General features: G+C 33.5%; 3 protein-coding genes and 1 non-coding gene across 4 annotated transcripts; 1 reads left to right on the top strand and 3 right to left on the bottom strand.

Annotated features, from left to right (window-relative positions):
• Positions 1-1,295: 1,295 nt before the first annotated feature.
• Positions 1,296-7,236, bottom strand: LOC121247712 (casein kinase 1-like protein HD16). The gene is made up of 16 exons (XM_041146125.1): positions 6,320-7,236; positions 5,732-5,866; positions 5,549-5,622; positions 5,391-5,460; positions 5,212-5,267; positions 5,037-5,108; positions 4,603-4,697; positions 4,445-4,511; positions 4,191-4,320; positions 3,899-4,117; positions 3,668-3,804; positions 2,476-2,650; positions 2,241-2,331; positions 1,969-2,126; positions 1,691-1,879; positions 1,296-1,569 (listed from the first exon to the last, which is right to left on the bottom strand). The coding sequence occupies exons 1-16, from the start codon at positions 6,686-6,688 to the stop codon at positions 1,510-1,512; spliced, it is 2,097 nt and encodes a 698-aa protein (XP_041002059.1). The 5' UTR covers positions 6,689-7,236; the 3' UTR covers positions 1,296-1,509.
• Positions 7,237-8,030: 794 nt separating this feature from the next.
• On the top strand, positions 8,031-8,103 carry TRNAK-CUU. The gene has a single exon. It is a non-coding gene; the product is annotated as a tRNA-Lys (tRNA).
• A 5,485-nt stretch (positions 8,104-13,588) lies between these two features.
• LOC121247456 lies at positions 13,589-14,164 on the bottom strand. The gene has a single exon (XM_041145802.1). It carries the CDS (start codon positions 14,162-14,164, stop codon positions 13,589-13,591), a length of 576 nt encoding a protein of 191 aa, XP_041001736.1.
• Positions 14,165-15,325: 1,161 nt separating this feature from the next.
• LOC121247711 (1-aminocyclopropane-1-carboxylate oxidase-like) lies at positions 15,326-17,821 on the bottom strand. The gene is made up of 3 exons (XM_041146124.1): positions 16,705-17,821; positions 16,141-16,495; positions 15,326-15,650 (listed from the first exon to the last, which is right to left on the bottom strand). Exons 1-3 carry the CDS (start codon positions 17,244-17,246, stop codon positions 15,420-15,422), a joined length of 1,128 nt encoding a protein of 375 aa, XP_041002058.1. The 5' UTR covers positions 17,247-17,821; the 3' UTR covers positions 15,326-15,419.
• Between the last annotated feature and the right edge of the window lie 4,242 nt (positions 17,822-22,063).

The following is a 22,063-nucleotide window of genomic DNA, read 5'->3' as shown; positions in this document are numbered from 1 at the left end:
TTCCTACTCATCAATATCTCTACACACCACATACTGCACCTTTTTTCTTTCTATTTTTTTAAATTTTGTTATTGATTTTATTCTTCTTAAACGTAATGAATTTTTCTACTCATCATTCATATATTACACATTTAATAAAAAAAAATGATGTGCAATTTGTGAGGATGATGAATAGAATTTTTTTTTTATCAATATTGGGTGTCCAGGAACAGAGTCTCGACTAATTCTGGGGATGCATAGTCCCTCAATAAAAAGTTTTCTACAAGTGTACCTCGAGTAATTCAATAGAAAAATCATCATAAAGATTATTTGCACCCAAGGAAATTTGAACCTTAGACTTGTGGGGAGCATACCGCCAAACCTAAGACCTTTACCACTTGAGACAACCCATGAGGGTTAACAAATAGTTTCTGTTTTATGAATTGTACATTTTTCAAATCTCACAAACAAATATTAACATATATAATAGCGATATGAAGAAAAAAAAAAGGACATGTTTGGTTCGCTGAGATGGAATTACTAAAGTATAATATGCATTACTGTTCTTTTGTTTGATGATCATAATAATATAAAAGGATGTAGCAAAATTTCTCAAAAATCCAAGGCCTAAAATATAAAGGAAGTATTTGTTTTATTTTTATTTTTTTTCCTTTTAGATATCTACTTTTGTAGATGTCTGTAAAATGAAACGAGTTGGGCATTCACGTGTGCGCCTATTGTAGCCATATAAACCTTAGCTAACTGCTTTTCATGATGTAGGGTTAAACATGGAAGGACTGCTTGAACTGGGTCTTCTCTTTTCCCTGGAGCTACAATCCCAAGTCACGAGCAGCTGAAGCATCCATTAGAGAGACAGAGAGAGGTAGTTGAAGTTCGGCATCAGAAAAGGCAAGCAATTAAATAAAGTCAAGTCTATGAAGGCAATAACGTCTATCGTCTATCGGGAAAGTAAGAGAAGGAAAGATATAAATAAAGTTGTGGGTTTTACAGTACCCATGTGATTGATATGTGCATGGAGGCAGTTTAGCCACGCAAAGAGATATTTGGATCGTAATGTACTTCGCTAGTCGCTACTGCCCGTGGCTCATGTCATTGTTCAATATTGAGCTGAAATTATAACTTTTGTACAATACATTTCATTACCACCCATTTTCAATTTGTCCATCTGCACGTGTAAATCCGGCACTGTGATAGCGCCATTTCCATTAATGTATGGACTTGTTAACCCGAGGGAAAATAGAAAAGAAAAGGAAAACACATCGAGGGAACGCCGAGAAGAAATGGAAGATTTCTTGTTTCTTTCAAGACTTAAATTTAGCATTGACATCAACATCACCGAATTTCCACACAATTTGTGAAACACAAAAATCAAAAAAGAGTTTCTATAGTCTCTTCACTTTAATTACATTTTGACTAAATCCCTAACCATCAAAATTTCTCTCAGCCTGGAAATGAGAGAGCAAGCAACCTACTATCAGCACATTTGGCGCCCTAAACTACATTAGCAGATCACGAAACTGTGCGTCCATAACAAATGGATGCAATATAGAGATTCTTCGCCCACTTCTCCTGCAAGGACCCACTGTTAGGTAAGGCTCCACAAAGATCTTAGAGATCGGTATCAATTATCCATAAAAATCAGTGTCAAAGAAGAAGTCAACATAGTATGTAAAAGAAATATAAATTTCACCTTTACATGTGAACTGGGAAATGCAGATGTTCGAAGCGTCTCCTGCATTTCATCTGTAGGCGTCCTTCTCGGAACACTTAGAACAAAAGCGGCTTGATCCAAAGTTGCTGCAGTAGCCGTGATTCGATATCCATAATCCCATCGCCGGTGAATACCTTCACTAGGGTAAAGGAAGTCTAGTTCAACGACCTGAGATTTAATAAAACTGAATCAGTTAGTTGTCAATGCCTCACACCAAAGTACATAGTCACAAAAATTATTACTGAATCCGAGATGACCTGGTCAGAAAATCCACCACCACGGGACATAACGACTCCCCATCTGCTCCCAGCTGTGGCCATTGCAGTAACATGGAAGCCCTCCCTCCATTTTTTGTTTATCCACTTGCAAGGAAATGAATCACTAACTTTGTAAGATTGCTGCATATATGGTGTACCTGGTTCAACAAATAAGATGTCAGTCAAACCAAAATCAGATCGACTTCACCACTTAACACTACTCAATAAAATTTTGCCCACAAAGGCAACATGACAAGCATCTTAAGACTAACCCTTGGACATTATTACTAAGGAGCTCCCATTTATCGCTCCAGCTATCGCACTAATATAATAATTCTTCTCCCACTGCTCCATTATCCATTCCTACAGGCAGAACAAAATGGTAAATCAGATACTTAGATGTGACCGGCACTGTAGTGAAAACACAAAAGTACAAAACTGTTGATGAACAATCCATTAAATTAATTAACACGACAGTTGTAAATTGGTAAAGATACAAACAAGTACCTTGTGAAGAAAAAATGGTGAGATTTCATAAACTTGTGAAATAAAACCAGTGCCAGCATCCATAATTAGGGCCCACAAGTTCTGAGATGAAGCCACGCTGCTGATAAATAAGCCATCTTCATTTCCTTTTTCAATGTGCTGGGAAAGCCTTGTATCTGCCACATTATAGTGATACCTACAACACCAAAGGCAGCACAAACCGTCATCCCCAGCAATACTAATTGTTGTATAACATTTCGCCGCTTCTCTCTTATCAAATATAAAGCAAGATTTACCTAAACAGTATATATCATAGTTTTAAATTCCATTCCATTCCGGTGTAGTATCCGTCACACTATATCTCCTCGTTTCGTTTCATTCTAAATTCCGGCCCATTCAGGCCATTCTAGCCAGAATTGGCATTTCGATCCCTATTCCGTTTCGGACTGTTTTTGTAATTTTCTTGTGCTTGAATTGCATTTTTGTAAATTTTAAATCCAGATGGTATTTAATTAATTCTAGAATATAAAATGTATTTATATAATTTTAATTTTTTTGTACCTTTAAATATGTCCCCTCATTCTCTCTTTTTTAAAATATCATTATTTTTAATAATTTCTCTTATTCTTTTATTTTTTTCTCTTTGTTTTTGTGTCTCAACTCAAGTTTGCATTTTTTCAACATATATTCATTTTATAAATCTTCAATTCTTCCATATATATACACTTCCATATATATACACATATACATGATACACACTTACATATATATCATATATGTATTTATTCTATTAGTTGTTAGTTTATATATATATATAAATATTTATATTATATATTAATTATATAATATATAATATATAATTAATCCCAAAATGGTACACCAGAATACACCGGTACCAAAATATTCCGTTCCAATACTTAAACATGAATGATCACCGGAAAGGAATTTAAAACATTGGTATATATATATATATATATATATATATTAATATTAAGTGATAATATATAATTTAAGAGTACAGAACACAAAATAAAAAAATTCAAGTATAATCACAAGAGTAAAGCGCATAATGCATGACGAGACCATAGATATATTTGTATAACTCTATACCATTGATAAAAGCAATCAGAAAATAAAGTGAATAAAAACAAAACAAAAAATGATAATCACAAAAGAATAATGCACCATGCACTACAAGACCATAGACGTATACCTTTGTTTCATTGGTCGACGAGCATTGTAAACGCTAATCCACTGTGTAGCTGGCATGCCCAAACGAACCTTCTTCTTTGGTTGTCCATCGTCTTCTTCCTCCTCCATAGCCAATCGAGCTCTCTTATGACCAATAAGCTTCAAAAAGTGTAGAGAGTAACTTGCTTACTTTCAAACATAAGAATACTCCAAGAGTAAACCACCAACAAACACAAATGGAGAGCATCATTACCTTCTGTGCACCCTCTGTGTTGATTGGCCTGATATCCAGATTTGGACAGATAAGTCCATCAAACAATGAAATATATTTTGCATAATTGGGTTCCTCATCAAACCTCAAGTTCACCACAAGTTCAACAAACTGTCTGAAAGGCGGTGGACAGAAGCAACACAAAGTCTCCGAAGATGTTACCATCTTCTTCTTGCAAACAAGGAACCCTTTATTCTCTCCCTGAAACACCACCTTACTAAGAATTATACACTAAAACGACACAAACTTTTATTGCAAGTTGGAAAGGACAAACCTGGTATCCTTGCCAAGGCAGACGACCACGAAGAAGGAAAACAAGTTGATACGCAAGAGATTCTAGATCATCTCTCCTGCTGCCAGTTCTCCCCAAATGAGCATGAACACTAGCATAACGTACTGTTCCCCTGTCAAACCAGAAAATATAAACTCGTGGATCAACAAATTAAGTAATGGAAAAAATAAAGATCCAGGGTAAAGCAGGCTACACAAACATTTTGCATACTGCACAGATAAAATGACTGGTTGTACCTGAAAACATCTGGTCTCTGGTCATATTCAACATGCATGCCAGTTCCACTATCTCTCCATCTAGTAGCTGTGGCCCATGCAGGTAATAAAACAATAAGTACATGCAAACTACTGCACAACGAGTAATTAACATTATAATAACTTCATTGAAAAAGTACCTAATCCAAGATCAACTAGGAACAGCTTTTTCTCGTCAGGAGTCCCAGGAGGACCAAGCAGAAAATTTTCAGGTTTCACATCCCCGTGCACATATCTGTTAAAAAAAACAAAGATTAATTAGCACATTAATTCTTCTCACAGAAGAACACAACCCTAAAGACATCACTCACGCATCCATCCAAGAATGATCACTATTTTCCGGTAACTACCACTTTCCATTACTGTTATGACTCTAATACTCATACTATAGAATATTAACTGTTATTTTACTCTTCATGGGATATCAAATAGTCAAAATGCATGCATGACCCCTCCATGATACTGCAATTTCTGATCAATACCCTCCAGCTTACCCCATACAAAACAAAATTACAGAAAGGACAACGACCTAAGTTTGGTATGGCCAGAAAAACGAAAAAAAAAAAAATCTCACCCTCGAGAATGCATCTTCTCCAAAATTGATATTGCTTCAATGGCAATACATGCAACCATTTCAACGGACATTCTGAGATTAAAAAATTGCTTTAATAAGGAGATTTAAGCAATGAAATGAGAATGTGTTTTACAAAAAAATGTATGAAGTTATGAGTTAGTTCCATTGAACTCACGTATGAGAGTTATTATTCCAAACATCCCACAAGCTTGGACCCAGCATATCCATAACCTGCACACAGCAAAGTTCTGTTAAAAAGCCATTCTATGACTGGTCAATGGTAGATTGAAAAGAAACATAACATGAAAGCTTTCAAAATGCATAATCAGCACCACAAAGCAAACAATATCATACCATGATATAATAGTCACCCTGTCGGCCCTTGTAGTGTACGCGTGGTACTCCATGACTGCCACCAAGAGTGCTATAAAAGTACAAAGAGTCCATATTAGATTCATAAATACTGTAAAAAATGACACTAATAAGAAATTAAGAGAAATAAACATACTCACTTGTACACTTGCCACTCATAGGGCGGTCCATAATTACATCCTTTGCTACTTCTATGCTCGAATTTTAAGGCCACCTATTTTATGAAGTGAGCGTGATGGTTACAAGAAAACCAGAGAGATCCAAAAAAGGGGGGATTAACTCAGTAAAATCCATCATGCAACAACAAAGAACAAATCACATACCTCCACAGCTCCAGGGCCAGTAGTTCTCTCATTTTTACTTAAAGCAGAAATACGGTGGCCAACATACACTTGTCCAAAGCCACCCTTGCCCAACTTTCTCTCTATTCTGTACAATGGGGAACCGCCAACCTGAACCTGCAGCAATAAAACCAAAGAAATCAATTAATCACACACACGCACACAGATATTTGCAGGGCAGTGGAACAAAATCCAAATGCGAGACACTATTTTATCAATTCTTTAGGAACTGTCCATTAGAAATATTTTCCTAAACCATCTTCATAGCATAATAATTGACTCTTTTCACTTTTTTTTTTTTATCAGTAAATAAGAACTTTTTTCCACTTAATACTCATAACAAACTCAAACGTTCACAGAACCCCGCCTTCCCATATAACATAAAACACACATAATGGAAATACAAACAAAGGAAACGACGATCAAAAGTAACCAAAGAAGAAAATTTGCAGTCACGGTCTTCAATCACGTCCTTATGTAATACCTAAGAAAGCAACTAGAAAAGCCCAAAACAATCAACAATGAACTTAACTGTATTTAAACACTCCAAATACCAGAAAAGGCCCAAACCTTCTCAGGAAGCGGAGGGGTGCTTCCTTCGTCTTCACCGGCATGCACCTTGTCATTGCTCCTCCCCCCACTATCGTAATCATCCATCTGCTTCTCCCCTACCCCCTCCTTCTCCGCCCCACCACCGCCTTCCTCCAATTCTAGATTATCTTTCTTCTCCGTCTCCGGGAGAACTACGTTCTCATCGACCCCTCTCTGGTGCAGCTGCTGTTTGTTGTTCTTTTTGTTGTTTGCTGCTGCCGCCGCAGCACGTCTTCGCCGCGTCCTCGTTGCAATCGCCTCCTCCACTTCGATTGGATTAGGACTCGGCTGCTGCTGCTGCTTCGCTGCTGCCCGGCCCCTGGGCGCTCTGCTACGCAGTACCTTCATCGTACGTATCTCATCCTCCGCTCCAAAAAAAAACCCAACACTTCCTTTCTCACACACGCAATCTCAAGAAATATCACTCTCTTCCTCTGCCTTATCACCCTTCAAATAAAAATCAGAGTGTAAATCCTTCAAGAAAGAGGGAATTGCCCTCGAGAACGAGGAAATGAAGCAAACTAGTCGGAGCTATGTAGCTGATTCGAACAATGAATGTGTAAAAGTCCGGACCTTGAAGTCGAGAATTCAAACAATCGGGGAGAGTCAGTGAACAGGAGATCGTGGCTTAGAAGCAGGAAATTAGGGTTTTGGACAGATCGAAAGGGTACGGGCAGACAGAAACAGAGACGAGAAGGGAAACGGACTTGTAATGTAAAGTGTCCTTTTCCTAATTTATAATATAACGAGATTTTGTGAATTTGAAAAAGACCGCGTGGAAATTGTGGGTAATTACGAACCGCGGGAATCGACAGTATCAATCTCGTTGGGGGATTTTGATTTATCGAGGAATTTCAATACGAAAATTCTATACGACATATTTATCATTATTAATAATTTTTTATTATCTATTAATAATAAATATATCACATTTTATAAAATAAAATAAAAATATAATGTATAACATTAATCATTATATAATGTCTAATAAATATAATGGTTACGTCATCAATTAAGACGTTACTAAAACTAAAATAACTCTAATCATGCGATATTTTATGGATTTTATAATAAATTTTTTTAAATTTCATGATATTAAAATATATAGATGATACAGTAATTTAATCTTAAAGTAAAATATTATGTCATTGTAATTTTTTATATAGGCATTTATTTGTAATAGTAATTTAATCTCAATTCTATATTTTATCATTATAAGTTTAGTATATTTTTTTTTAAATAAATAAATACAATATCTATGTAAAAAAAATTTAATAGTGAACTTCATTAGATTTTAAAGAGAATGCACAGTACTTACACACCCTGATACCATATCTAACATTACTCTTTTAAATTAGTTTAACGTGCCAATCACTTAAATAAATATTACTTTATTCTTGATATATTGCTAGGAATTTGGATAAAATGATGCCACTATCTTTTCTGGCTAAGCGAAAATCCTTTCAAATTCAGTTCAAGCGTAAACACTAATAAAAGTTTATACAAATTATGAACTCTATACGAATAAGTCCTCATAATTTGGAGTTGAATTTGTAGGCGAATATCTAGAGTTAGAGGATAAGGCGTCGAAAATGTACAAAATAACACTTCATGAAAAGCCAATGCAAATGTAAATCATTCCGCTATGGAAAACGGTCTTTTTAATATCATTTTAGGATTGTAAGCAAAAGCCCGTCTAGCTCAGCCGGTAGAGCGCAAGGCTCTTAACCTTGTGGTCGTGGGTTCGAGCCCCACGGTGGGCGAATGTCTTTGTTTGCTACTTTTTAACTCGTCGGCATTCGTGCTAATAGTTCTTAGGCCCGCTGTAATATTTTATCGCAAAAGCCCAATCATCGTCTCTGGGTTGAAGGTAAAGAGCTGGTTGTAAATTCAAACAACATCATAAGCAGCAGATTGGTTGGGCTGGGCTCGGCTGGGCTTAATTGAATGGGCAAATTGGTTGGATTTTGGTCCAGATGATTCGAGTCTCCTGATTTAAGGTCGTGAATTGCCACTTCTATTCCCTGACACCAAAAGTAAAGCACCATATGTTTTAGAGTAACTCAATTTATATATTTTTACACCATACACTATTTATATGGTACAGATTTATATATAATTTATATATTTTTACTCCATACACTATTTATATGTAATTTAAATCTTACAGATTAAATTATATCGTATAAATGATAAACTATTTCATGTAAATAATGTGTTGTATAAAGGCATTAAGATATCATAACTATATGTTTTAAGCTTTACGTCATAAAAAATAAAATGCACAAAAACCATGTGCTTCAAAGCTACTTTAACGAGCATTATATTGTTGAAACCAAAAAGGAGACAATTTTAACTTTTTTTTTTTTCTACTGCAACTCTCTTCTTCGTCAGGCAAATAAAAGACAGAAAAACTGCTTTTTTAGGGAGAAAAAAAATAAAAAAGGCAATAAAAGCTGCTTTTCTTATTAGTCTGACTTGAGATTAATACGTGTTAAGTTCCGATTTGTCCAATGTTTAAGCTTAAAGTGATGGAACTGTTTTTTTTTTTTTTTTTTTTTCCTTTTTTAAGAATTTCATTAAAAACGTGCATGGCATGCCAAAGGTCACAAATCCAAGGCATGTCATGTCGTCAACAACTTATTCAGGAATATTCACTTTGTTTATATGGCCAAAAAATAGTAAAAAAATATTTGAAATAAGATTTCCTCAAGTTTTTTTTTTCAATACGAGAAATAGTAATAAATGTAGTCTAAAAAGTTCATACAAATAGTAATAAATACTGTAAAACTTAAATTACATCCCTCTCACTTAAGTTCTACAAATTAATACACTCAAATTGGTATGAGAAATACTAATTCTATTTAAGAATAAATTTTGCACGTAAAATTATAAATACATGTAACATTATTTGATTGGTATTCGAACTTGAAAAGATATTGTTTCTATTCATGTTAACACATTAGAGAGAGAGAGAGAGAGAATTAATGCATGGGTTAATAACTCAATTATTTAGCAGTTAATTTCCCTTGCACTCCACCAACACCTTTTTTGGGGGTCGATGTGTGGAGTACTTGGCTTTTTGTAAGATGCAAATCCCGACAAAGTCACCTTATTTTACCATAAACCTAATTTCCTACACCAAGCCAAGCAAGAGGCTTTCCTTCCTTTTATATAGTTATGCATGCAAATAAATTATTTCCATCCAATCAGATAATAAAACAATATTTTTGTTTATTTTTTTTTTCTTTCCCCTAACATTTTTGAATACTTATTGGCTCTTAAATGGGGCCTCATCTTAAAATTAGTATTACAGTACTACAACGATCGATGTACCCCCAATTATTATATATAGACCCAAATTTTAGAAAGCTTTAATTATTCCAAATTAAATAAACATTCATTGTGATTGTTTTAGGCTTCGTTTGATTACACAGATAAGTTAAAAGTTGAGAGCTAAATAAAATATTATAAGAATATAAATTTTTTAAATTATTTTTATTTTAAAATTTTAAAAAATTGAATTGTTTATTATATTTTGTACGAGAGTTTGAAAATGTTATAATGATTAGATGAGATGAGATGGTTTATGTAATCAAATGAGGTCTTAGTGTAAATTTATGTTCATTTGTATGGCACGTGGAAAGTATTGTCACGTGCACAATTTAGTCGGGAAAGGAAAGCAAGCAAGCATGATTTGAATTATTATTATTACGAGCTCTTTTTGTTAGTGGGAGACTAAAGAAACTCGAAGCTTTTCACAAAGCCCTAGTCCTAGTCCTTTATTGGCCTCCTTCCCCCCACCTTCAAGTTGCCTTCCGAGCTCATGGTTTTCTGTTGGCAGTCTTGCGAGCGCATGGTACCCTTTTTTCGATCAATCAATCGACTCTACGAGAAAACGAGCATTTGTGATGATAATAATTATTTATGATAAAATTTAACTCATTTTAATAAGAAATAATTATGTTAGTAAAAAAAACTGGTTACAAATAAGTAGTTTTCTTGTAATATAATTAATTGATATTATGTTTAGTTAGGTGTGTCAGTAAACGAGCTTGTAAATATGTTTCTTATTTATAAACTGCAATGGTACTTCGAAAATGCCGAAATTATTTCAAAATAAAAAGGCATTTCATTTTTTTTTTCTAGTGGCATGGTTTTTGCCTTTTAAGAGGGAAAAAAGGAGCTGGATCCGATGATCGTTTTCCACATGGGAGAGCTTTAATTGCAAGACTGCAAACCAGAGAGGCAAAACATACAGAGACATCAAACATTGAACAAGGATATACATAGACAAAAACTTTATAAAAGTATATTGGTAAACTAATGTGTCCTGATATAAAGTTACTATTGGATCTAACATATCATGTTAATTAGTGGTGTTAGTTTGAATTTATAGATTTACTTTTGTAGCACTTCCTTATACTGATAATAACATTTCCAATTCGAGAAGGACGGCCCTGCATGCAGGATTAATTACCAAACCAAAAGAAATTAATATCCATGAAAGAATATTATTAATGTAGCTAAACTACAAATATATTGGTCTGATGGCCTAATCTATAATAAAACCTAAGAAATTGAGACGTAAAAGAAAACGAAGGATAAAAAATAAAAACCAAGCATTCAGAGTAGGGTTGAGATTGCAGGACCCAAAAAAAAAAGATTGCTGAGCATGAATTACAATATTTAATGGGGCCAGCTAGCTAATTACAACAGAAATTTGGCTGAAGGTAACCATTTTTTGGTACACAACGTGAATTATATATATATTATTTCTGAATGTTATATTACGACAAATTTAATTTTTAAAACGTCACGACAAATTAATTAATTGCACAATATATTCCATAAAAATATACGTTACTAATTAATTGGTGAAAATGATATAATTCCTTATCCCTCCTGCCATATTCACATTAGAGCTAGCATGCAATTTTCTGTGATTAGCTAGCATGCAGCTTCGATCTGCAATCACTAAAATGACAAAGATGTCATAATTACGAACGATCGAGACATATATATAATATAGACGACATGCATGCATGCTTAGAAGATATAAATCTCCTCAAATCTCAAGCAGCCTTAATTATGTGAAAACTTTTATTAGTTTCAAATAAATGCAGGTGGCTGCATCCGAGCAAATTAATTAACTTATTAGTTAATTAAAATGTACATTGATTTCGTGGAATAATATTAATAATAATATTAATTGATGATAAGTATCAAACTGTGATTGAGCATAATTTACAGTACGTACGTACGAGTACATGCATCATGAATCACATCAAATTAACTAAGGAAGTTAAATGTGAGTTCCAAAGGTGACATCTGTCTCGCAGTTTCCCTCAATGTCTAATTATTTTCATGACCTAATACTTCACCTAAACTTTTGGCTTTTGGCGTGTTATATGCTACTTTTCATGTATGAAAAAGTTAAAACGATCGATCGAGTAGGCCGCAACGACGCATATATATATATATATATGGATGAACAATATATATGTTGGAGTACAACTGTAAAGATATGTCGTATATATAACACGAATCAATCAGGGATATATGTCTGCCTAGCTAGCTTGTTTAATCGATCTTTAATTTACCTGGATCTCTAGCTCGATCGATCATATATCGGCGTACGTACGTTGTACGTAGCAGATATTATGATCTGGTCAAACTAGCTAGCAACTAGCCACTAATTAATTAAGTAAACGACACGTGCATGCATGCATGTATCGTAATTGGTTTAGCATTCAAAAAATAATAATTTAAGAAATTCATTAACAAAAGGCATAAAAATTATAAAGCACTGTTATACGTACGAGAAAATATATTTTGAACACTTTGATTATTCTACATATATATATATATATATATATATATATATATATATAGTTTCGAGAAGTGTTGCATCTTATTGTATGGAAAATCTTTTATCAAGGGAAAATTGAAAAATTAATGATCAATGACATTTTTTTTATTTATAATAAGATATCAGCCCCGGTCCAGCTTATGTCAATTCCAAAAATATATATTGTTAACAGAATGAGTTTCAAGAAAATTATTCAGAGTTATTGCATAATACAGAACCGTGCAGGAAAAAAATAGATGTACAATTAATTGAAATTAATGTGTTTAGATCAATAAAAACAGTAGTAACAGCTTTTAAGAATATAATAATATATATATATGTATATACCTCTTCACATCAATTTAAATTTTTGAGACAATTGATATATAATTTCATGCAATAGATCAATTAGATTCAACAATAGCGCGCAATCCAAGGGTGCATACGTAGCCAGTTTAGTCTTTGAAAACTATTTTTTGGATTCGCGATGATCATCATGATCTTCGATGATGCTTAGATCAACGTCCCCGATGAGTCGATGACTGGTCGGCCTTGCTAGAGTTTTGTTAAAAGGGCCACTAAGCAATAAATAAGATTAATTTGGATTTTGAGGATCTCGTTCAAACGTTAATAAAATACCAGTGCCGCCTGTTAAACGAACGCTTAGTTAAGGATCGATGCCTTTCAACCAATTATTAACCAAAACAGTAAAGAGGTTTCCTATAAAACTTGGAAACCCCAAAAGTTAAAAGGACACGCAAAAGAAAACTAAAAACAAAAATGAAAAGGAAAACCATGGGGTACTAAAAAAGGTTATTAATATGTTTTGGAAGGGACCAGCTCTCTAGGTTCACTTTAACATAGTGGAATCATATCGGGATGTACATGTCCTTAGTGGAGACCGGATGTTCATGATGTTTTGGCTGTAAATTAAAGCGTTGCAATTCTATAGCACCTTGGATAAAATCAGGTTAATTAACCGAATACAAATCACAAAGCATTGCTCATTTGATAATACTCTACGTACCACAGTGATATTTAATTTACCAAAATGGTTATATAAATAGATCGAGCGTGCATGGCTGCCAATTCCTTACGATGATCTTCATGGTTGTACGTGCTTTCGATCTCTAATATGGTTCCCAATTAAGATCGGGAGTCCGGGACATGCAGAGTTTTGATCAATTGCATATAGGAAAACACTAGGAAAACTTAATTCATATAGATTATTTTGTTGTGATATGAACAACAACATAGAGATTAGATCAGGGCATCCCATATATACACACACACACACATATATATATATATATATATAGCCGTAAAGTATATCACGAAGCTCTCTTAATTGCATGCCCGAACTTGTTCATCGAATTATACCGACTCGAGATACTTCTTCACTCCGAGGTTCTCTTTTGCTGCTTCAGCTGCTTGTAAAACCTCTCTATGAACTCTTCGGCAGCCTTGTCCACATGGGGGTCCTCGTCGGCGTCCCTCAACGGGAACGGTGAGTCGGTTATCCTTAGCTGCCTCGCCTGCATGGGGCTCCGCCCGAAGCCCGGCAGGGCCGGTGACGCCTCCACTGCCACAGATTCGTTGTTGTTCAGCATCTCCAACAGCACAGCCTTAACGGCATTCACAGTGGCCGTGTCATCGTCCAGGGTCACGGGCTCTTGGGCGCAAGCGAAGAAGTGGCTGTGGCTGTGGTGGCGGCGCTTGTTGTTGAGGTGGAAGGCGTAGCTAGGGGTGTTGCTGCAGCTGAACTCGTACTCACGCGGGGCAGCCGAATTAGAAGCGTGGTGGTGGTGGAACATGAGGTTGCTGATGGCTTTGCCGGCGATCTTGCCACGCTTCATCACCATGTTGAGGTCGAGCATTAGCTTCCTCTTTGATATGCCTTTTCTCGTCATGAAGAAAGCCACACGTACTATACTCCATATTCTCTTCGCTATCACTTGCACGTTTGGCTCCATTTCTACTATGTTTTTGAGAGAGTGAGATATTTTCTTCTCCTTTTTAGAGAGAGAGAGAGAGAGAGAGAGAGAGGATATTGGGTATGAGAGGCGAATGTGGGAAGGGAATGGTAGTGGTATATAAAGGGGACTATGGAGTTGGGAGGGGAGGATTTAGTGATTTAATTTGGGACTAGAATGACCCGACGGTGCACAGATGTTGTGGACTATTTTGGTACTGTTACTTGTATTATTTTAGTGGAGTGGTGATGGGTGGGTTCCAGTTCAGGATTATATAGAGGTATTTAATCAACTGTTTTATAGCCTTAATTTGACCGTAAATTTATGAGTTGTTAACCATGCACGACCATTATATATACGAAAAATTCTATTTAAAACAAAATTAATAAAGTATTTATTTAATATAATTTAATTTTAAACATAAATTTTTAAATTTAAATATTACAAATCAAATCTTATAATTTAAATAATATGAATAGTGTGTTCTACGTAACAGCCTAAAAATAAAATAACTCTGTATACATATATATATATATATATATCTTGCTTTGTTGAACTTGTGCACTTCAAGTAACCAAAAAAACAAAAACCCTGTGCACTTCTAATTAATAATACTTGCTCTACAAATTGGTATTTGGAAGAATTGAGAGCTTTAAGATATTAAGGGAACTATTTAAAGTGATTTTTCAGTGAACAAATTTACAAAAAAACGCAGACAGTAATTTTACTAATTTACTTGCGACGACATCGAATGCAGGTTAAAAAGGGAATTTGAGTGCTGCTTGGATATCAAAGGAGGCCCATGGAAGCATATTGAATAGCCCCTGCTTTGATATCAAAAGCGGACCCCTTGTGCAGGCCTGTTTAGATATTACGTTGCAGGCCTCCTAAAGAATATTCGATATCTCTCCGTCAATCGAAGCCCACTTTCAAGGCAAGTATTGGGCCTCCAGCTCCTTGCTATATCCTCCTTGGAATGGGCTCCTTGTGCATGTTTCCTTCATTTGCAACACGTTTACTGTACAAATCTGGCATCGGAAATTCTCTCTGGGAGTGGGCTGGTTTAAGTTTACCAGCCCGAAAGACCATATATGCACGGCTTAAATGACGAGCGCTTAGAATAATATCATATGGCAGGCGTAATTAAGGATGACAAAACTTAAGGTATAAAACATATATATTATGAGGTGTCATTCAATGAAAAAAATGAAAATTGATGTATAATTGCAAAGAGATTGATGCAGTGATGGCAACATCAAAACTTCTTGTAAATGTAAACAAAAAAATGGTATAAAAAAGTCAAAATTAAAGCCACCAAGGCTTGTTGACTCAGTGAAATGGCCCTATTCCCCCTGCTGGTTTTGGAGTAACTGGCTGTGGTGGAGCTTGGAGGGGAACAGAGGAAAGCCATTGATATACAGTCCTCTTTCTCATCCTTAAAGATTGGCCTTCCTATCACATGCTTGTAATGCCCACCACTCAATGCCTGCAATAGGAAAAGTGGAATATATATATATATATATATATATATATATATGATTACTATAACGAGACCACACATGTTGATTGAGAGATGGAAAGAGTGAGAGGTAAGTACAAATTTCCATCATTTTCCCCATTAACTTGATGAAATTATTTCATATTTTGATGATTATATATATAGCTGTCCAAAAACTCCTCCAGCTACGACAACTTTTGTTTTTGGTCAGATTTTTCACAATCATGTTGCAGCAAATGGCTTCTAGCCAGCAACTTGTGCAATGTATTGCAATGTATTTATGCTATGTCAATAGTCTGTATTGCAATGTATTTATGCTATGTCAATAGTCGATATCATGGCCTTTTTACGCTCTCTATGGCAAAAGATATGGTTCCGTGTTTTCCAAGCTTTTGTTGTTTGGTAGGCCTACCACGGTCTAAAGTTCCACAGACATAATAACAACTATAAATCTGCAACTTTAGCCAAGCAAATTTACCTGGATTTGGTCTCCGACAGTGATTATCAGAGCACCTTTCTCTGGGCTTAAAGAAATCCAACCTTTCTTGGAGTACACTTGAAACTCTGAAGATCCATCACATATATGTAAACACAGGGTATGAGAGAAATCAGTACCCCTCATCATCATCCTAATCACATCATACCACCGACCAGCTGGTACGTTTCTGCGGTGCTTGTAGACACAACATACTGAGTCTGACCCTGACCCAAGTTGTTGCTGTAGAATCATATCATTTCCAAAAACTGATTTTCTGAGAAAATTTTCCCAGAGGACTTGTAGAATTTTCTCAGCAACCTTTTCTATCTCCAACAGCAGGGTTTCCATTTTCTCGCTTCAAGATTACAAGAAGTATGGCATGAGATATTGTTTCATAATTTGTTGTCATAAACATAGGGTCAAATGCTGATAAAAATCATTTCCAAAATCATAGGGCAACGAAATTGATTTTTATTTAATTTTTTTTAAATCGCAGACAAAATAATTAACGATGCCCACAAGTGCCAAAAAAAACATATTCAAGACAAAGCAGTCAGTTAATACCTGAAATTTGAATATCCAACAGGCCAAATTCCCTCCATTCGCAACTTCAAATCTTCATCTCTACATGACCACACAAACTCTTCACTCAATTCATCACTCTCACCCTCCTCTCCATGACCTTCCTCAAAACCATACAACCTTTCCAATGACCTCGTCACCACTGCCTTCTTTTCCAGTGGGACATGATGGAAAAGTCCGGCGGCAGCCGCCGATGCCGCACCAAAAGTTTCCGGAGGGATCCCATGATTCACTAGCTGAAAGCATCCAATACCGGACAAAGAAACCAAAATCTTCTGTATTGAATCGCTTTCCTTGGAATCCAAGGATAGGAAATCAATTACCGGGGGGCTTTCGATGAAGTGCTGGCGGGGAAAAGCCTTATCGGGTAAGGCGAGGTCGGGGACACGTAGCGAGTGGTGGAGGAATTCGGTGAAAATGTCGTCATTGGTGACAGTCGATCGGCGGCCAGAGGCTATAGGAGAAGGTGGCGGGGCACGGAAATCAATCGGGTTTCGGGACATGGGTTCAGGTGAAATCGCCATTGGGATGACTGAATCGCACTAATTTGTAGCAGACAATCCTACATATGATTAGTGTGTGTTTATGTCTGAGTAATTCATAAATGTTTTTGTCCACTTGCTTTAAATAAATCAGCAAAAGCAAAAGCAACATGAGGAGCAGCAAATGCAATGATGGCATGTCTTAAACAACGCCAACATTCCGAGAATCATCGAGCTATATGAATTTCTTTTGGCCAGGCAAGTATGGGATCAGGGCTCTCTCTTTTTGCATAGCTGTGGTTTCTTTTTTTCAAAAACTGATCGGAATCTCACTTTATCTCTTTTTAATGCAACTCTCTACCAACTTTGCAGAATCTGAAACTGTTTTCAAACCTACAATATTATTATTCTACCCGAATAATCAAGATATGAGTTTTAACGATTTATTTTCAGGGAATTTGTAAGGAAAATTCTGAATATTTATGTTCATTGTGTAGTCTATCACTTGATGCTGACAATCTAGATGGAAATATGTCTTGTATAGATCACACGACACGTAGCATCTTTCAGTGGAGTTAGGTAGTTATGTAGAAGTCACCCTTAAACCTCGGTTTATATATATATATATATATATATATATATATATGTATATATAAAAATAGGAATGCTATATATTATTTACTATTCACTCACACATTTTATACTTATAGCTTTTTCATAAAATTTGGTGTTGTTTTTAGAAGGTGTGAGAGTGTTTTTCTTAAAGTGTGAGGTGTGGGGTGGTGAATAGTAACTGATGATAATAATTTTTCCTATATATTTAGATATCGATGTTTTTAAATTTTTTACCTTTTTATTTGTTGGATTGTGAGGGGAAACCTTTGATTATGAAACTGTACTAGATCTATCTGTTTCTGATTGAGGTCCTGCCTGCCTTTGTTATCATTTGATTTCCATCTCACGTGAAGCATCTCGCCAGGTCTATCTTGGGCCAGGTTATCTCCATTTAAGGCCTTTAATCATGCTTTTGGGGGTGGGTTATGATTATTTATTTGACCCACCACTGTTTAAGCATATATTTATTTCAAAATAATAATAATAATAATCTGTGCATTTAAATCAATATTTACACCTGACCACGTGAGAGTTTTAAGTTGTTTGTGCTAGGCATCAATGCGAAGCCCATGGAGCCCAAAACAAGAACAATTATTGAGGGCATGGGCCTCTTGCTAGTAATTCCCCTTCCCAAACCAAGTGGTTGATGTACAAGATTTTATTTAAACAATAGAAAGAAAATCTAGTCATTCGAGTTGGTCCAAACTCATGACTAGATTAATTTTTATATGTATTTTATATATATATATATATATTTTTAAAAAAGACGATTACACAACTTTAAATATTATTTATCGTTAAAAAAAGAACATGATAATGCCGTAATGATAACTTGCCACGCTTTCGATTCTGAACAGCTCGGTATATTGTCAAACCAAAAAGCGTGTGGTGCGCACTGGTCTTTTGTTGTTTGTTTATAAAAGGCGTCTGTCCCACCTGGAGGCTGCTTCAAGTTGACGCGGCTTTTCTCCCACCAGCATACCGCACCTCAGTCCCCACCCCTTTTCACGTCAATTCCTAAATGAAATCTAACCCAAACACGTGAACTACTATCCCTCTTTTACTATTTTTTTCAAACTAATAATAAACTAATTCGTGTTTATCCCTACTCTGACGCCTGGGAGCATTAGGTTAGATTTGGACGCTGAGTTGATAAAATATTATTATAATATTATTTTTTAATATTATTATTATTTTAAAATTTAAAAAAAATTAAATTATTTATTATATTTTATATTATAATTTAAAAAAATTATAATGATAAGTTGAAATGAATTTATACTTTATCATCCAAACGTATCGAGTCTTAAATTATACAAATGTAAATATAAAATTTATATAATATGAGATAATTTTATATTTTTTTATTTCACTCAAAACTTATTTTCATATTAGATTATTATTTATTAGTTAAAATAATAAAACACAAATCTAAAAAAAATAAAATAAAATAAAAAAACCTAAATCCAAAAGATTGAACCTATCAATAACAGACAAAAACAAAAAACTTTGAAACAAAATAAATGGTGCAGAATAAAAATAAAGGTACGAAATAAGAAATAGAGAAATGGTGCAGAAGAAAATCAAATGAAATAACAAGTACCTGAAAATATTTTTTAACCAATTTGGTCTAGCTACAATGAACACCAAATATAACCATCAATAAAAAATTATTGTAGTTAAAAGTCATATCATTTTGAAGTTACATAATCCAATATAAACTATTTTTTAAGTCTATTAGCCAAACTCTTCATTGATTTACATATTCAATGAAGATGCTCTTATGCAATTTAGGTTGCGTTTGGTTAATTATGTATTTTCAAATATTCTGTAAATAGTAGTAAAAAAGTAATAAAAATTTAATAATAGAATATTCAATAATAGTAAAAATGGGTAAAAAATAATAATAAAATAATTAATAGTAATGAGGTATTATGAGAATGGCTCAAAATATCCAAACTAAGCCTAAATCTATTTTTTTAATGAATAATGATATATATAATTTTAGCGTGTATTATTTAAAAAAAGTAAATATATTATTTAAAAATTAAAATTTTTATTTGAATCACATACTAATTCATTTTTTTTCAAATGAAGTATGCATGAATTATACGCTCTATAATTGAAAATATTATTTTTTTTTAATTTTATTATTTATAAACTAACATGTAAACATATATTTATTATGAATTTTATTATAATTATAACAAAATATTGATAGTTTGTACTAACTTATATCTAAAACTTCCACATTATTAATACGTCGGATTTATTAACAAACATACTTAAAAATATATTTTTTATTTTTGGTTAAATCTGGTAGTTGATCAGTATGATTTATTAAAAGTAGAATTAGAATGGGTCAATAACTTGAGCTCGGAGATGACAAGTATTGACTCGAGCGTGAGAGTCTCTAATGGCGCCTCATTTGTTATCGATAATAAATATGACAAATATTAGTTAACAACGCATTTTGATTACATATGGATGAAAATTGAGCAAAATATTATTAAAATATTATTTTATAATATTAAGTTTTTTAAAAATTTAAAAAATTTAAAAAATTTAAAAAATTTAAAAAAATTAAATTATTTTTTATATTTTATTTAAAATTTTGATAAAATTATAATAATTAGATGAAATTAGATTGTTTGTGAAAATAAAACAGACCTTATTTGTTTGTTATGCACAAAGAAGATATATAACAATGAAAAGGAGCCAATTACAAGTAATCCTAAGGTAGTATATATGTTATTTGGATCGTTAGTCCTTTTTAATTTTGTTATTTATTTGATAATTGAATGTGTCATGTTTCAAAAATAAATTCATGAAGTTGGTAGAAAAGTCGTGTATCGGTAGCCAAAAGGTTTCTTGATGCGTGGTTGGACTTGGCTGAACTTTCGAAGAAGCTGATTAATTTATTTTTAGTCGTTTTGAATTTCTCAAACGGCAAGCAAGCAGATAAAGCCTCCACCAAATGCATGCCATTTCATCGATTATTATTATTATTATTATTATTATTATTATTATTATTATTATTATTATTATTACTACGGAATACAAGTAATAATATATTAATATATTAATATGAGAATGCCATTGAATCAATGCAATGGGAGAAGACTTTAGAGCATCTTGAATGGTTTAGATAGACTTTTATCTATTTTACCTAACAAAAACTTACTTTATCTATTATAGCTAATGATTTTTACAACGTATTATACATCATACATCAGTTTATCTATTATTTATTTATATCATTTAAATATATTTTTGTATTTATATTAGAAAAATTACATTTACTTCTTCTAACTACTAAATAAATTTGTAATATCTCATATATTTACATCTTTGCAATAATCTTTAATATATTATAACGTGTCTATCCAAATTCAAAATGAAAAAAAAAAATACATAAAAAACAAAAATCAAAATATTAAAAAAAAAAAAAAGAGTATGTTACCAGAGTATTTTAATACTTATATATTTTGTTCATGCACTAGCTAATTAACAATAAAGAATAAAAAAAAAAGTTTAGGAGGATGAAGAGTTAAAGTTAGATGTAGATCAGGATTAGTTTAGCTCAAATGTAAATTAGTTGATTTTTTCTCTAATGGAGCTAGTTTTTTTTTTTTTTTTTTTTTAACATTCCATTAGTTAGTATGCATATATGTGTGTGTGTAAAAAGTAATGATATATGCATAATTTTTTTTCGATATTTTATATAATTATATTTTAAATTAACGATAGTTATGCAAAGTAATGGTAATTTTTATAAACTGTTTTATAAAATGATCACTCATTTAAAATATAATTATATAAAATACTGTAAAAAAAATAATCTATCTATCATTTTCATACCGAAAAGAAAAAAGTAAATACATAATGGACGGGAATGAAGTTTCCAACAATCGACGTCTAAAAGTTGTGTAGACAAAGACTGGAATAAAGGTAACATCAATTCCAAAGGCAATTCTACGTTACATCACCTCCCCTGATTAAAATAACGCCGCCAAATCTGATAATGCTTACTTTCTTGCTTTTATACCGAGATATGAAATAGGGGCCGATGACTTTTGTCACATCATTTGATGAACGTGATACCATTAAGCGTTTTGTTGGGCTATAATCTAGGTGCTTCGCTTAACAACCATGATCCCATGCATGCATGGCACCGAGTAAATATATATATATATATATTATTTTGATGGGACGCTGAGTAAATAAAACATAGTTTTTACTAT

The sequence above is a fragment of the Juglans microcarpa x Juglans regia genome, chromosome 1S (assembly GCF_004785595.1).
Source record: "Juglans microcarpa x Juglans regia isolate MS1-56 chromosome 1S, Jm3101_v1.0, whole genome shotgun sequence".
NCBI lineage: Eukaryota > Viridiplantae > Streptophyta > Magnoliopsida > Fagales > Juglandaceae > Juglans > Juglans microcarpa x Juglans regia.
This window is presented reverse-complemented; position numbering and strand designations above follow the sequence as displayed.

Bases quoted from the DNA above. Each gene is read 5' to 3' on its own strand.
- LOC121247712 (XM_041146125.1), bottom strand. From the start codon at position 6,688: ATGAAGGTACTGCGTAGCAGAGCGCCCAGGGGCCGGGCAGCAGCGAAG. The intron at 5,268-5,390 runs GTATGATATTGT...TGCTGTGTGCAG, and splicing joins AGGGTGACTATTATATCATG to GTTATGGATATGCTGGGTCC. The intron at 2,651-3,667 runs GTATACGTCTAT...TTGGTGTTGTAG, and splicing joins CGTCGACCAATGAAACAAAG to GTATCACTATAATGTGGCAG.
- LOC121247456 (XM_041145802.1), bottom strand. From the start codon at position 14,164: ATGGAGCCAAACGTGCAAGTGATAGCGAAGAGAATATGGAGTATAGTA.
- LOC121247711 (XM_041146124.1), bottom strand. From the start codon at position 17,246: ATGGCGATTTCACCTGAACCCATGTCCCGAAACCCGATTGATTTCCGT. The intron at 16,496-16,704 runs GTATTAACTGAC...GTAATCTTGAAG, and splicing joins GTTGGATATTCAAATTTCAG to CGAGAAAATGGAAACCCTGC. The intron at 15,651-16,140 runs GTAAATTTGCTT...TTCCTATTGCAG, and splicing joins CTGTCGGAGACCAAATCCAG to GCATTGAGTGGTGGGCATTA.